Here is a 16,287-nt window from a genome sequence, read left to right as displayed (position 1 = left end):
TACCGAAACGTTGCATTTTTTTGGGAATAAAAACGCCAGCTTTATCTTGCACATTCTGCTCTAAAGTGATTTACTGTTTTTTTGCTTATGTGGGCCAAATTTATCAACCCCCTGTGATAGTATGATAAGTATGTCATACATAAGCAAAACCAAAGCAAGAAAAAAAATTACTACAGAGCTGTCCATCTAGATGCCTATCCAATTACATATCGCACATATATATTTGTCCATGTCACGATGCCGGCTGGCAGGAGGTGGATCCTCTGTGCCAGAGAGGGATTGGCGTGGACCGTGCTAGTGGATCGGTTCTAAGTCACTACTGGTATTCACCAGAGCCCGCCGCAAAGCGGGATGGTCTTGCTGCGGCGGTAGTGACCAGGTCGTATCCACTAGCAACGGCTCAACCTCTCTGACTGCTGAAGATAGGCGCGGTACAAGGGAGTAGACAGAAGCAAGGTCGGACGTAGCAGAAGGTCGGGGCAGGCAGCAAGGATCGTAGTCAGGGGCAACGGCAGGAGGTCTGGAACACAGGCTAGGAACACACAAGGGAACGCTTTCACTAGGCACAAGGGCAACAAGATACGGCAAGGGAGTGCAGGGGAAGTGAGGTATATATATGGAGTGCACAGGTGAACACACTAATTAGAACCACTGCGCCAATCAGCGGCGCAGTGGCCCTTTAAATCGCAGAGACCCGGCGCGCGCGCGCCCTAGGGAGCGGGGCCGCGCGCGCCGGGACAGGACCGACGGAGAGCGAGTCAGGTACGGGAGCCGGGGTGCGCATCGCGAGCGGGCGCCACCCGCATCGCGAATCGCATCCCGGCTGGAGGCAGTATCGCAGCGCACCCGGTCAGTGGATCTGACCGGGGCGCTGCAGTAACGAGGATGAGGCGAGCGCTCCGGGGAGGAACGGGGACCCGGAGCGCTCGGCGTAACAGTACCCCCCCCCCTTGGGTCTCCCCCTCTTCTTGGGGCCAAAGAACCTGAGGACCAAAAACTCAATTTTTTCGTGATGAGGTCCGATGCACATTAGGAGGGGTTCCGTGCGGTAACGCACGGCACAGTCCAATCTTTCATTGTTAACACAATTGATGTAGAGGGGTCTGGCGAGACTGGTCACAGGGATGTTGAACCTGTTGATAAGAGAGGCCAAAATAAAATTTCCTGCAGATCCGGAATCCAAGAAGGCCATAGTAGAGAAGGAGAAGGTAGAGGCAGATATCCGCACAGGCACAGTAAGGCGTGGAGAAGCAGAGTTGACATCAAGAACTGTGTCACCTTTGTGCGGAGTCAGCGTACGTCTTTCCAGGCGGGGAGGACGGATAGGACAATCCTTCAGGAAGTGTTCGGTACCGGCATAGTACAGGCAAAGATTCTCCATGCGGCGTCGTGTCCTCTCTTGAGGTGTCAAGCGAGACCGGTCAACTTGCATAGCCTCCACGGCGGGAGGCACAGGAACGGATTGCAGAGGACCAGAGGAGAGAGGAGCCGGGGAGAAAAAACGCCTCGTGCGAACAAAGTCCATATGCAGGCGGAGCTCCAGACGCCTTTCGGAAAAACGCATGTCAATGCGAGTGGCAATATGAATGAGTTCATGTAGGTTAGCAGGAGTTTCTCGTGCGGCCAGAACATCTTTAATGTTGCTGGATAGGCCTTTTTTAAAGGTCGCGCAGAGGGCCTCATTATTCCAGGATAATTCGGAAGCAAGAGTACGGAATTGAATGGCGTACTCGCCAACGGAAGAAATACCCTGGGCCAGGTTCAGCAGGGCAGTCTCGGCAGAAGAAGCTCGGGCAGGCTCCTCGAAGACACTACGGACCTCAGCGAAGAAGGACTGGACTGTGGCTGTGGCAGGATCATTGCGGTCGCAGAGCGGTGTGGCCCAAGACAAGGCCTTTCCAGAAAGGAGACCACGGCAGAGTCTAGAGTCCCCATCAAATTTGTCCGGCAGGGACAAGCAGGGGTTAGGAGCGGCCGGACGCTGCGGAGGAGTTGCAGGAGCCGGCGGAGGAGATGGTTGTTGCAGTTGCAGCTGCTGTGTCTGTGACAGCAGCTGCTGTATCTGTGACCGCAGTTGCTGTGTCACGGTGGTCAAGTATGCCAGCTGGTGATTTCGTTGGGTGATCATTAGGGAAATGTCGGCAAGACTTGACAGCGGCACCTCAGCGGAATCCATGGCCGGATCTACTGTCACGATGCCGGCTGGCAGGAGGTGGATCCTCTGTGCCAGAGAGGGATTGGCGTGGACCGTGCTAGTGGATCGGTTCTAAGTCACTACTGGTATTCACCAGAGCCCGCCGCAAAGCGGGATGGTCTTGCTGCGGCGGTAGTGACCAGGTCGTATCCACTAGCAACGGCTCAACCTCTCTGACTGCTGAAGATAGGCGCGGTACAAGGGAGTAGACAGAAGCAAGGTCGGACGTAGCAGAAGGTCGGGGCAGGCAGCAAGGATCGTAGTCAGGGGCAACGGCAGGAGGTCTGGAACACAGGCTAGGAACACACAAGGGAACGCTTTCACTAGGCACAAGGGCAACAAGATCCGGCAAGGGAGTGCAGGGGAAGTGAGGTATATATATGGAGTGCACAGGTGAACACACTAATTAGAACCACTGCGCCAATCAGCGGCGCAGTGGCCCTTTAAATCGCAGAGACCCGGCGCGCGCGCGCCCTAGGGAGCGGGGCCTCGCGCGCCGGGACAGGACCGACGGAGAGCGAGTCAGGTACGGGAGCCGGGGTGCGCATCGCGAGCGGGCGCCACCCGCATCGCGAATCGCATCCCGGCTGGAGGCAGTATCGCAGCGCACCCGGTCAGTGGATCTGACCGGGGCGCTGCAGTAACGAGGATGAGGCGAGCGCTCCGGGGAGGAACGGGGACCCGGAGCGCTCGGCGTAACAGTCCAGCAATTCAAGATGTATAATTGACCTGTATAATTCATCTGCACTAGCTATCACACTGCTCCTAATTTGTTCTGTTTCTATATTCTGTCCTTGGCTACCTATACGTGTGTTTCTGCTTAGTGATTTTGCCTATTAGACTAATCTGTTTTGTTATCTCGTGTTTTTTTTCTGTGCATGTTTCCATTTTTGTCCTGACCTGTTTCCCCGACCTGTTTATTGATTTGGACCATGTTACACTCTTGCACTTTATTACAGCACAGGGACTCTCATCCAGTTGTGGATCCGTTGTCTAGGGCAGATATGCAAGGAGGCAAGGAAAGTGACTCTGGGTAAGAGTAGAGTTGTACTTCTCCCAGTCCACACATGATATTCTGCTTTCGGTATCATTATCATTGCCTGTCCCAACTTGAGAGAAGTAAGGCTTCTTTCACACTGCCATTAGCACAAGGAATTGTGATGGCCGTCGGAGGAGCCCGGGGAAATAGAGGGAGAAAAATTACTGCATGTGCCGTCTTTTTCTCCGACTAGTCCCATCAAAAAACAACGATGCCCAATAGCCCTCATTATAGTAAATGAAAGGCGTCAGGACCTGTTGTTGCCCATTGTTCCCCATCATGAGAACGGCCGTTAAAGTCACAAAGAATAAAATTAAAATAAGAACAAATTTGTCATATAATGAGACTCAAGATCAGTAAAAGTAACGATAAATTTTATATATTTTACTACTCCCAACATGCATACCCACAGTCAATCAAAAGTCAAACCTCTGTAAATACTGCCACGTCATATCTGAAGCAGAGGTCTATACCTCAAAATGTGTTGAATATTGGGCATTATTTAAAATAAACTAGCATCTTTAATAAGAGTGACTAGTGTTGGATTTCACAGAGATCTTGGTATATTTTCTCATTTCCTTCTAAAAGTCAATCTTTGGCCATCATTTTAAAATTAAAGCTTGGAATATATTGCTTTACTTATCCTGTACTGACCTGCAGTTACAGCCTATGCTATAGTGTAGATATGCCTTCACAATTCTGCTGGCTTCAGCGTGATCCTAGCTTGGCTTTGGTGATCTCCATTCTAGAAAGTGTCATCTTTACAGACAGTCTACATTAGCCTAATGTAGAAAAACATGCGTTCCAAATATGAGCGCAGGTAAGATGGTAAGAATATATCAGTCGGCAAGCTTGTTATGGTAGTATAAATTAAGGAAATGTGTATTAGAAGAGTTTTCCTACACCCAGTAAGTAACTTAGAGATTTACATTGGAAATTGAAGAACAGGATTAAAAGCTTAAGGTGTAGGTAATAACTCTTACATGCTCTTGTATGAAAAACTTACTTTTACAGTTTTAAAAAGTAATTCATTTTAAAAAGGCTGAAAGCGGGGCTGTGAGCTAAGGCAAAATGATAAGTTTCTTCCAGTGACTCAGGAACCCAAAAAAGTAAATTAAGTGATTTTTCTGTGTTTGTACTTATTTTATTTTTTAAGGAGGTACATATTGCGGTTATTAAAAATTAATTCTCCTGCACTGTAAAGTGTGCTTTTTGCAAAAATTGTTCACATTGATGGATACCTTAGAATGTATTTTAGATTACATTGCCTCTGGCTCCAAATAAATTGCATTTAAAGTTGTTTGGATTCTACAGCTTATAGCCTACTTGCGGAGAAATACCTTCACTATCAATTTTTTAATACAGCATTGTGCTCAACACTTTCCCATAAAGTTTTTTTTTTCCATGCTTAATAGGCATCTTACTACCTAACATTTTTACAGACTAAAAGTTGTAAAGATCTTTAATTTTTATAAGCGCAATATGTGTCTTCAGACGTTATTCCCAAGCACAATTACTTCCAATATAAAAAATTTACTACGAAAAGAATTCCTGTTCTATTCTATACACACAAATTCCGACTAAATGAAACTGACCAATTATCTAATTACAACAACAAATAAAGTAAGGTAATATGATCAGCCCCAGATGGTTGTGCAGTAAGTGAATGTAAGATTTTTCTAACATAAAAACTCCCAGAAAAAATGTTTCCAAAATAATTGCATACAACTCCAAAGTATAGCTTAGAAGAAGGTAGGACAATCTTTGTGTTAAAGGGGTATTCTGCCTTTGGACATCTTATCCCCTATGCAAAGGATAGGGAATATGATGTCTGATCACGTGGATCCCACCACTGGGACCCCCACAATCTCTGTGCAGCACCCAGTGTTCATTTGGAACACTGGGTGCAGGTGGCGGGGGTCGTGACATCACGGCCACGCCCCCTCGTGATGTCGCACAATGCCCCCTCAATGCAATTCTATGGCACGGGGCGTGGCGTCCATCACGCCCCCTCCCATAGACTTGCATTGATGGGACGTGGCGTGAAATCAGGAGGGGGCGTGGTTGGGATGTCACGACCCAAACCGCTTGCTCCAAGCATTCGGAACAAAATGTTCTGAACGCTGGAGAAGCGGACTACCCCTTTAACAAGATTCAGTTATTGCATTTTATTAATGGGAATTGCCTCATATGTAGTTTATATACACTACTGGATATGGATAAAGGAATTAGGGCACATACACATTACACCTATAGGAGCTTTTTGGACATCCCATTAGTATGAAATTTGTTTCTGCTTACATTCTTCCAGAAATAAATCTTGCAAGATTTTGGAGAACTTTGCCCATTCATCCAGAAAAGCATTTGTAAGATCAAATACTGATGTTGGAAGAGATGGCCTGGCTCGCTATCGCAGTTCTCCTACCAAAGTTGTTGCCTTTGTGCATTGGAATGTAGTTAAGCCAAACACAAATTGTACCCACAAAGTTGTGCACATACAAATGTCCAAAATGTCTTTCTATACTGAAGCAATAAGATGTTTCTTCATTGGGACTAAGGGGCCTAGGCCAACCCCTAAAAAACAACCTCATAGTATTATCCCACTTACACCGAACTTTACAGTTGGCAAAATGCAGTTAGGCACACAACATTCCCATGGCATTTGCCAACCCAGTCCACCAATGCTTTACACCACTCATTATAATGCATGCTTGTGTTTGGAAATGTAAGGCTTTTATTCAGCTTCTTGGTCATGAAAATCCAGGCCAATACATTTTTTGTTTGTCAAATGAGGTTTATAACTTTGCTATCATTGGCTCAAAGTTATTATAGCCCTTGACAATCCTGATATGTCGGTGAAATGTCAGGTAGGATATGGGAGTGTGTTTTAATAACAGTAGGTACCTTAGGCAAGAAATTATGCCAATGGATTTACTTACAGTGTGAATGAGCAGTAATATGCCATGTAGACATAGTGAGCGAGCATTAAGCAGACCATTCTACTGATATCAGGCTATGTATAGTGGGTCAAAACTTAGGAACATAGAATGTGTCAGCAGATAAGAACATATTGTCCCATTTAGTCTGGTCCTAGTAAGAGCAGCATACCAGCACGGGGGAGGGAGTCTCTAGTAAGGGTTTTTCCCGACAGGGTTAGAATATTGATTAATTTGCCCTGCGATCCTCAGGAACTTTTGATTACTTTTTACTTCGTATTATTGGCATTTATCTTAATAAAAAAAAGTTTTCATTTATATACTATTTAGTTTGCACGCAGTCATGTGAAATAAAGCTAATTCAGAAGTAGGAAAGATCTTGAAAATGATGGTTAAAAATGATTCATTATATGCCCTAACTAAAACTATGAGGGACATTTATCAAGGTATTAGAGACTTTTTTTAAGCTTACTCCAGGTGCACAAAAAGTCTAAGTCTAAGCACTTTTTTGTGTGACTTTTGTGGGTAAGCAAAAAGTTACAAACAGCCTTACCTAAGCAAATTTCAGTTTTCACTTTGCAGTGGCACGTAAGCAAAAGAAAGTCCCCTTACAAAAAGTAGCAAGTCTGCTCCAGGTCTGACCTGGAATACAAAACTCCGTATGTGAGTAAATAAAGTTCCAAAAATGTCTCAGCTGCAACTTTTTTGTTTTGCTTACGTGCTCCAAATTTATAAAATCCTGGAATAGTATGATAAATATGTAGCACAAGGGCAACGCTAAAGCAAAAAAAAAGTGCCTTCAGAACTTGCTTAACAAAGCAAATAAGGATAAATGTTCCCCTATGTACTTCAAGGGATTTCTTAATTTCTGTTGTTCACTTTCCGAGCCTGATCCTCACTTGTGACCTATTGCATACAAGTTTTAATAATGTAAAATTATTTGGTTTTCTTTCAATAAAGGTTGACCTACTTATTGTTTGGATATGTGATCGTGGTGACCTACATGAGTGAGAAGACAATGTTCTACTTTAAAAAAATGATATATAATGATTGTGTAGCAGAATCTGCTTTTCACGTAATTTTATACTCTTTATAAACTCGCTTTGATGGCTAAGCACTCTTTGTACTTTGTATCTTTCACAATACACTTCTTTATGCTCTCTGCCAGTGTAAACTATCTTTAGCATTATAGTAATGATGGCTTTATAAAGATGGCTATTGAAATCCTTTGTAATGAACAAACTATAGCATAGAGTAAATGCCTTATACAGGTCAAAAGGGAGAATGCTGCCTTCGAAAATGAATACATTTATGATGATCACATACTCTATAGGGTTTTAATATTTGTCTGAGTTTCTCCATGTTTTACTGCCCTTCCTACTAAATGTCACCATAAAATGGAGCAATACAAAAGTTATGAGTCGAAAGCACACAGAAGGGGTAAACTCTTTCACACAAGCTTCTTTTAGCCAAAAAAGAGTTTGCGGGGCATGTACATAACTGAAGTAGAACAAAAACCAATCCTTCCATAAAAGAGAGAATAAAGACATTGCACTCACCAACTCAGTTTTCATAGTCTATCCATTGTTCATTACAAGTCCATTCTGGGTACAAACACAAACAAACGCCAAGAGGGTAGGAGAGCTGCAGGGACCTGACAAAGGCTACAGGCTGTTTCATGTATTGTGATGCTCTTTCTTATTATGCCTTCTGATGTGATCCTTTGTGATCTACTATGTTTTACATTTTGTGTGATGTAATTTCTGAACAAAGGCTTGAGAATGTAGGCACATTTAGGTCTGGGAGCATTTATATATTGGTACAACATCTGGGAACACTTTTCATTTTGTGTTTCTTTATTAAGATATCTGTATGTGGCTTAATTCTGTGTATTTTGCCTTTACAGCATAATTATGTTAAGATTTTTGTTTTTGCTTTTCATGTCCGAATAAAAGTAAAATTACTATAAACAAATACTGATCGGCTCTCATAGAAGTCGAAGTCTAGTAGAAGTCGTGGGTCTGCCCATATAGGCTGCAGTGGCCACTCTTTTTCTCTCTCCATATCTTCCCTATTTATATGTGAATCATATTCATAACTTCAACCTCATATTTGGTACAAATCTTTTTTCTTTTTTTTCTTCATTTGCTATGAAATCTTAATAACAATAACCACCTTCCCTGTCACCTAAAGTCAGGTGTGTAGCTGGAGTCCTTTGGGCCTCAGAACAAATTTTGACCCTAGATTCCCCCAAACAGCTTGTTGCTATGAAATCCTAGCCCCATAAAACAACTTCTCTAGTAATATACAATACAGAAATTTAAGAATCCATCGGACCAAGGTTACCAGTAATACAAGTATTGAAGGGACAAATAAGATTTGCACTATTTCTATGGTCAAATAAAAATAAATATGGTATAATAGTCAATATAAGTGAATACAGTAGACCCCAGCCTATTGCTTACAAGAGATAGTGATGGAGCAGAAAGGTAATGGCTTTTTGCTTTGAAATAAATTAAAGATGTGTAAATTAACCCCTTAAGGACTCAGGGTTTTTCCGTTTTTTTCACTTTTGTTTTTTCCTCCTTACCTTTTAAAAATCATAACCCTTTCAATTTTCCACCTAAAAATCCATATTATGGCTTGTTTTTTGCGTCACCAATTCTACTTTGCAGTAATATTAGTCATTTTACCCAAAAATTCACGGCAAAACTGAAAAAAAATCATTGTGCGACAAAATCGAAGAAAAAAACGCCATTTTGTATATTTTGGGAGCTTCCGTTTCTACGCAGCGCATATTTCGGTAAAAATGACACCTTATCATTATTCTGTAGGTCCATACGGTTAAAATGATACCATACGTATATAAGTTTGATTTTGTCGTACTTCTGGAAAAAATCATAACTACATGCAGGAAAATTTATACTTTTAAAAATGTCATCTTCTGACCCCTATATCTTTTTTATTTTTCCACCTACAGGGTGGTATGGGGACTCATTTTTTGCGCAGTGATCTGAAGTTTTTATCGGTATGATTTTTGTTATGATCGGAATTTTTGATCACTTTTTATTCATTTATTAATGGTATAAAAAGTGACCAAAATATGCTTTTTTGGACTTTGGAATTTTTTTACGTGTACGCCATTGACCGTGCGGTTTAATTAACGATATATTTTTATAGTTCGGACATTTACGCACGTGGTGATACCACATATGTTTGTTTTTATTTTTATTTACACTGTTTTATTTTTTTTATGGGAAAAGGGGGGTGATTCAAACTTTTATTAGGGAAGGGGTTAAATGACCTTTATTAACACTTTTTTTTTGCAGTGTTATAGGTCCCATAGGGACCTATAACACTGCATACACTGATCTCTTACACAGATCACTGGCGTGTATTATCACGCCTGTGATCAGTGTTATCGGCGCTTGACTGCTCCTGCCTGGATCTCAGGCACGGAGCAGTCATTCATCGATCGGACACCAAGGAGGCAGGTAAGGGCCCTCCCGGTGTCCTGTAAGCTGTTCGGGATGCCGCGATTTCCCCGCGGCGGTCCCGAACAGCCCCACTGACTAGCCGGGATACTTTCACTTTCGCTTTAGAAGCGGCGCTTTGACCGCCGCTTCTAAAGGGTTAATACCACACATTGCCGCGATCGGCGATGTGTGGTATTAGCCGCGGGTCCCGGCCGTTGATGAGCGCCGGGACCGACGTGATGTGATGCGGGGTGGCAGTGCGACCCCGCTTCATATCGCGGGAGCCAGCGCAGGACGAAAATATACGTCCTGCGTCGTTAAGGGGTTAAAAGATGTGTCTTTTGTGTCCTAGATGCATGTAACTGGTGAGTTCCCTTGCTCTCCAAACCTTGTTATATTTGCACCCCCTGCGACCATAATCGTTACGCCACTGACTAATGCCTTTGTATAATCTTTTTGCAATAAAAAATTTTAATATAAAGACACTGTTAAATGATAGATTTCGCTCATCTATTTACCAATCTATTATAAAAACTGTAAATGAAACATTTTACAGGCAGAGTAATACATTTACAACTACATTATATGAGGATGTAAAAGATGTTTCGAAGATATTTTGTATACATTTTTATTCTAGCTAGTATATTTTTTTCCTAGGTGGAGAGGATAATGAAACTTTCCCTGCATGAAGTAATGAATCATTCTATTAAAGCATACACTCATTCACCCAGGAAAGAATGGGTTCTTCAATGGCCTGGGCAAGTTGTCTTAGCATCAAGTATGGTGCATTGGACCACAGAGGTCTCAAAGGTAATTTGTTTTAATACTTTATGTTTGTATTATCATTATCATCAGAATGCCTTTACATGTCTTAAAGGGATTATCCGAATACTACAATTTTTATATGTTTCTGGGGCGGCAATGACAACTAAAAGAGACACATACTTACTTCCAGGCCCCCTGCAGAACGCTTTGGCTGCTATTTCCAAAATGGACTTGTCTCTACAGTGGTGGTCTGCTGAGCCAATCACTTAGATACGACAATGCTGCAGCTGGTGACTGAACGGCCAACAATGTCAAGAAGGGTTAGTCTCAGATGTAGCAGCCAGGGAATTCAGTGGGGGCCAGGAAGACTTCACGAGGGGATCCCTGAATGAGCAAATAGGTAGGCATGTAGTTTTTTTTATTGTCATTGTGGCCCTAGAGGTGGTTTAAACCTCTGTATGCTGTGATCAATAGTGATCCTGACATGCAGAGAGTGAACTGACAGCTGATGTATCTGTGCCAAAAATCATACAGCAGCGGGACCCCCCGCAATCAGACATCTCATCTCCTATCCTTTGGATAGGGGATAACTTGTTTTTTGTGGTGTATACCTTTAATAAAACTCAATGAAATTACTGGGACGTTGGGTGCCTCACTACAGCTTTCATTCTCATTCATCTGTGCATTCATAAGTCCAAACAGGTTGAGAAAACAATGCAATCAAATATAAATTCGAATTTTTTTTTTTAAATATGTATATAAAGATAAAACTGATTATAGTACAGAGTGTTTTTTTTTTACTTGACCTGATCAGTTTGTCTTATCCAGTAATTTAATACCTGTGTACTGAACCATTAACATTTATAGTACTGGTTGTCAATTAACATACAACTCAACATATCTTAAATAAAATTTCCGATAACCTTTGACAAAAAATATGTTATTAAAGAATAAAAGTTAAAGGTTTTATACTGTGTATGTCGGCAAGTGCAGTTATGCGCATCAAAATTCTTTTGCCTGTTAACCTCTAGAAAGGTTATTCAATAGGCTTTTACTCAAGAGGAAGTGAATTGTTATATTATGTTGAGAATAGTAAAAAAGTAAGTACATTAAATGCCGGCCCAAGGCACACAATAGGTCTATAGCTTGTACCTATGATGGAAATGTATTATTTATTTCATGTGCCTGTTTATCAAGTTTAAGAGATGATCTAATAAATCATTTAACAATGATATACAGATAGGCAGAACAAGCTGTTTCTAATATACTTGGTACAGCAATTGTTAATCCCACGGCTTTGAAAAGTTTTGTGTGGATACTTTCAAATGTTTTATAGGTTCAAAAATACAAATACAAAGCAGAAATAAACTAGAAGGCTCTCAGTATACCAGGATATTGGATTCCTTACTATTTCTGATATAAGCAGATTTAGAATAAGATTTGTGTAAGGTTCTAAAGGCAAAGGTTCTGAATGTAGAGAGGCGTTGTGAACCTTTTAGAAATAAGTATTAGAGAAATCGACTAAGGGATAAAATCTGGTTGTTGTAATATTATAGATAACTGAAAAGCTAGTGTTAAAACATTTAGGGGAAGATTTGTCAAAACTTGTACAGAGGAAAAGTGGATTGCTTCCTAAAAATAAAAGAAGCAATCTGATTGGTTGCTATGGGCAACTGTTCCATTGTTCCTTTGCAAGGGTTTCCATAAATCTCATCCTTAGGGTTAGTTCACATGGGGAAAATTTGATGCACAGTTTTTCTGATAATTTGCTGAATTCATCTGCACAGGTTTATTAAGGTGACAATTGCATTAATTTCTGAAACAAATCTGTCAAGTTTGAATTCATCCCTACTTAACTGGACGTATACATTACTAGTGTTGCTCACGAATATTCGCAATTCGAATATTATTCGCGAATATCGCATATTCGCGAATTCGCGAATTTCGCGAATATAGCGCTATATATTCGTAATTACGAATATTCGTTTTTTTTGTTTTTTGTTTTTTTTTCACAGTACACATCACAGTGATCATCCCTCTCTGCTTCCAGCTTGTGTGGTGTAAAGAAGGCTCTAATACTACTGTGTGAGACTGGCGCGCGAAAATTCGCATATGCGAAAATTAGCATATGCGAAAATTAGCACATGCAAATTTTCACATATGCGAATTTTCGCGTATGTTAATTTTGTATATGCTAATATGCACATATGATAGTTTTCGCATACGCGAATGTTCGCATATGCGAAAATAAAACGGGAATATAACGAATATGCGAATATTCGCGAATATATGACGAATATTCGTCCATATATTCGCGAATATTCGCGAATTCGAATATGGCCTATGCCGCTCAACACTATACATTACTAGTGGATGAATATGGGAAAGGTCAATTTCATGCTATATCCAGATTACAGGCAAAGTGAGAAAGGAAAGGAATTTGTAGAACATGGATTGGTTATAACCATGATTAATTCAGAACTATAGCTAAAGGATTGGAAGATAGTCAATCTATATTATATATAAGGGAAAGGCAAACAAGGCAAGGGGAAAGCATATTTAGTAGTACAGTGGGTTAAAGTTGCATAGAGATTTGAAAGACTTCTTTCAAATGAATAGGAGGAGAGAGATCTCTTTTGATGGGATGGGAACAAGTGTAGAGAGCTATCTAATGGGTTGTGGTATGCAATGCAATGAAGGGTAAGGTATAGGGTATACACCATCTTCAGATGGCTCAATTATCATGTAGACTGGCATGCACAATCCATCACTCAATTGTTTGTGTGACCCTTTAACCACTTAAGGACCTAGGGCATATGGATACGCCTTGACGTCTTGGTACTTAAGGACCCAGGGCGTATCCATATCAATCAGCAGGCACCCTGTGCAAATGCCCAGGGGGGTCATCAGACCCCCCCCCCCCCCATCGGCAATCGGCGTAAATCGCAAGTGAATTCATACGTCATACGGGTCTATGGTGACCCGGTGACCCGGAATATAAGGGGGATCGCGGTTGTCTAAGACACCCACGATCCATCTGAAGGTATAGGAGTGAGGTGGCAGGGGTGCCACCCCTCCTATCCCTGCAATTGGTATGCTCTTGATCGTCAGAGGCGACGACCAATAGCAGATCAGGGGCGGGGGGGTTAACTTTTGTTTTCCCCGTCCTGTCCACCCACAATAGGCGGGGCAGAACGGGGAAACGAAGGGGACCGAGCGCCGACGTCCACTCACCGATCCGGAGGCTGCGGCGACGGTGATCGGCGGGCGGCGTGACGTGCGTCAGAAGAGGACGGCTCCCAGGATCCTACAGAAGCCGGTAAGTTGATCTGGAGGGCTACTGTCTGAGACTGTGGTCTCTAAATTCAAGCCCTCCAGATGTTGCAAAACTACAACTCCCAGCATGCCCAAACAGCTGTTTGGGCATGCTGGAATATGCAGTTTTGCAACAGCTGGAGGGCTGCAGTTTGAGACCACTATACAGTGGTCTCCAAACTATATCCCTCCAGATCTTGCAAAACTACAACTCCTAGCATGCCCACATACCTGTTTGCTGTCTGGGCATGCAACATCTGGAGTTTTGCAACATCTGGAGGGTCACAGTTTGGAGATCATTGTGCACTGGTCTAAAAACTGTAGCCCTCCAGATGTTGCAAAACTGCAAATCCCAGCATGCCCAGACAGCAAACAGCTGTCTCGGCATGCTGGGAGTTGTAGTTTGGTACAGTTTTGCAACAGCTGGAGGCACACTGGTTGGAAAATAATGAGTTAGGTAACAGAACCTAACTGAAGGTTTTCCAACCGGTGTGCCTCCAGCTGTTGCAAAAGTACAACTCAAAGCATGCACGGTCTGTCAGTAATGCTGGGAGTTGTAGTTTTGAAACAGCTGGAGGTTTGCCCCCCCCCCCCCCCCATGTGAATGTACAGGGTACATTTACACAGACAGGTTTACAGTAAATTTCCTGCTTCAAGTTTGGGCTGCGGTAAATTTTTTGCCGTAGTGCAAACTACTAGCGGGAAACTCACCGTAACCCGACAGTGCGAAAGTACCCTAAAAACACTACACTACACTAACACATAATAAAGGGTAAAACACAAGATATACACCCCCGTACACTGTCCCCCCCAATAAAAATTAAAAACGTCTTGTACGGCAGTGTTTCCAAAACAGAGCCTCCAGCTGCTGCAAAACAACAACTCCCAGCATTTCTGGACAGCCACTGTAGTTTAGCAACAGCTGGAGGCACCCTGTTTGGGAATCACTGGCGTAGAATACCCCTATGTCCACCCCTATGCAATCCCTAATGTAGTCCTCAAATGCGCATGGCGCTCTCTCATTTCGGAGCCCTGTCGTATTTCAAGGAAACAGTTTAGGGTCACATATGGGATATTTCCGTACTCAGGAGAAATTGCCCCTTATGAAAAGGAAAAGTTGGAGGCTACACCAGCCTGTTAGTGTAAAAAAATAAAAAATTTATACTAACATGCTGGTGTTGCCCCATACTTTTTATTTTCACAAGCGGTAAAAGGAAAAAAAGACCCCCAAAATCTCTAACGCAATTTCTCCTGAGTACGGAAATATCCCATAAGTAAGCGTAAAATGCTCTGCGGACACACAACAAGGCTCAGGAGTGAGAGCGCACCATGTACATTTGAGGCCTAAATTGGTGATTTGCACAGGGGTGGCTGATTTTAAAGCGGTTCTGACATAAATGCAAAAAATTTAATACCCACATGTGACCCCATTTTGTAAACTACACCCCTCACGGAACGTGACAAGGGGTATAATGAGCCTTAACACCCCACAGGTGTTTGACGAATTTTCATTAAAGTTGGATGGAAAAATGAAAAAAAAATGTTTTTTTCACTAAAATGCTGGTGTTACCCTAAATTTTTCTTTTTCATAAGGTAATATAGGAAAAAAGCACCCCAAAATTTGTAACCCCATCTCTTCTGAGTAAGAAAATACCCCATATGTGAATGTAAAGTGCTATACGGGCGAACTACAATGCTCAGAAGAGAAGGAGCGCCATTGGGATTTTGAAGAGAAAATTTGTCCAGAATTGAAGGCCATGTGTGTTTACAAAGCCCCCATAGTGCCAGAACAATGGACCCCCGACACATGTGACCCCATTTTGGAAACTACACCCCTCATGTAATGTAATAAGGGGTACAGTGAGAATTTACGCCCCACAGGTGTCTGACAGATTTTTGGAATAGTGGTCCGTAAAAATGAAAAATTTATTTTTTCATTTGCACAGCCCACTGTTCCAAAGATCTGTCAAACCCCAGTGGGGTGTAAGTACTCACTGCACCAATTATTAAATTCTGTGAGGGGTGTAGTTTCCAAAATGTGATCACATGTGGGGGGTCCACTGTTCTGGCACCACGGGGGGCTTTGTAAACGCACTTGGCCCCTTACCACCATTCCAAACGAATTCTCTTTACAAAAGCTCAATGGCGCTCCTCCTCTTCTGAGCATTGTAGTTCGCCAAAAGAGCACTTGACGTCCACATATGGGGTATTTCCATTCTCAGAAGAAATGGAGTTACAAATTCTTGGGGTCATTTTCTCCTATTACCCCTTGTAAAAATGTAAAATTTAGGGGAAAAAATGCATTTTAGTAAAAAAAAAAAATTATTTTCCTTTACACATCCAATTTTAACAAAAAGTTGTCAAACACTTGTGGGTAGTTAAGGCTCAATGAATACCTTGATGCGTTCCTTGAGGGGTGTAGTTTCCAAAATAGTATGCCATGTGGGTATTTTTTCTGTTCTGGCACCACAGGGGCTTCCTAAATGCAACATGCCCCCCAAAAAACATTTCAGCAAAAGTTGCTTTCAAAAAGCCAAATGTGGCTCCTTCTCTTCTGAGTAT

The 16,287-nt window shown here is 42.3% G+C and overlaps 1 protein-coding gene across 1 annotated transcript in view; it reads left to right on the top strand.

Moving 5' to 3' along the window:
* Nucleotides 1–6,050: 6,050 nt before the first annotated feature.
* Nucleotides 6,051–16,287, top strand: part of LOC130369339 (dynein axonemal heavy chain 3-like) — a 919,716-nt gene continuing 909,479 nt past the window's right edge. The window contains exons 1-2 of the mRNA XM_056574479.1: nucleotides 6,051–6,100; nucleotides 10,303–10,455. Coding sequence (XP_056430454.1) covers nucleotides 6,083–6,100; nucleotides 10,303–10,455 — 171 coding nt within the window. The 5' untranslated portion in view covers nucleotides 6,051–6,082. The remainder of the gene's footprint in view (nucleotides 6,101–10,302; nucleotides 10,456–16,287) is intronic.

This window comes from Hyla sarda, chromosome 4 (assembly GCF_029499605.1).
Source record: "Hyla sarda isolate aHylSar1 chromosome 4, aHylSar1.hap1, whole genome shotgun sequence".
In the NCBI taxonomy this organism is placed as follows: domain Eukaryota; kingdom Metazoa; phylum Chordata; class Amphibia; order Anura; family Hylidae; genus Hyla; species Hyla sarda.
This window is presented reverse-complemented; position numbering and strand designations above follow the sequence as displayed.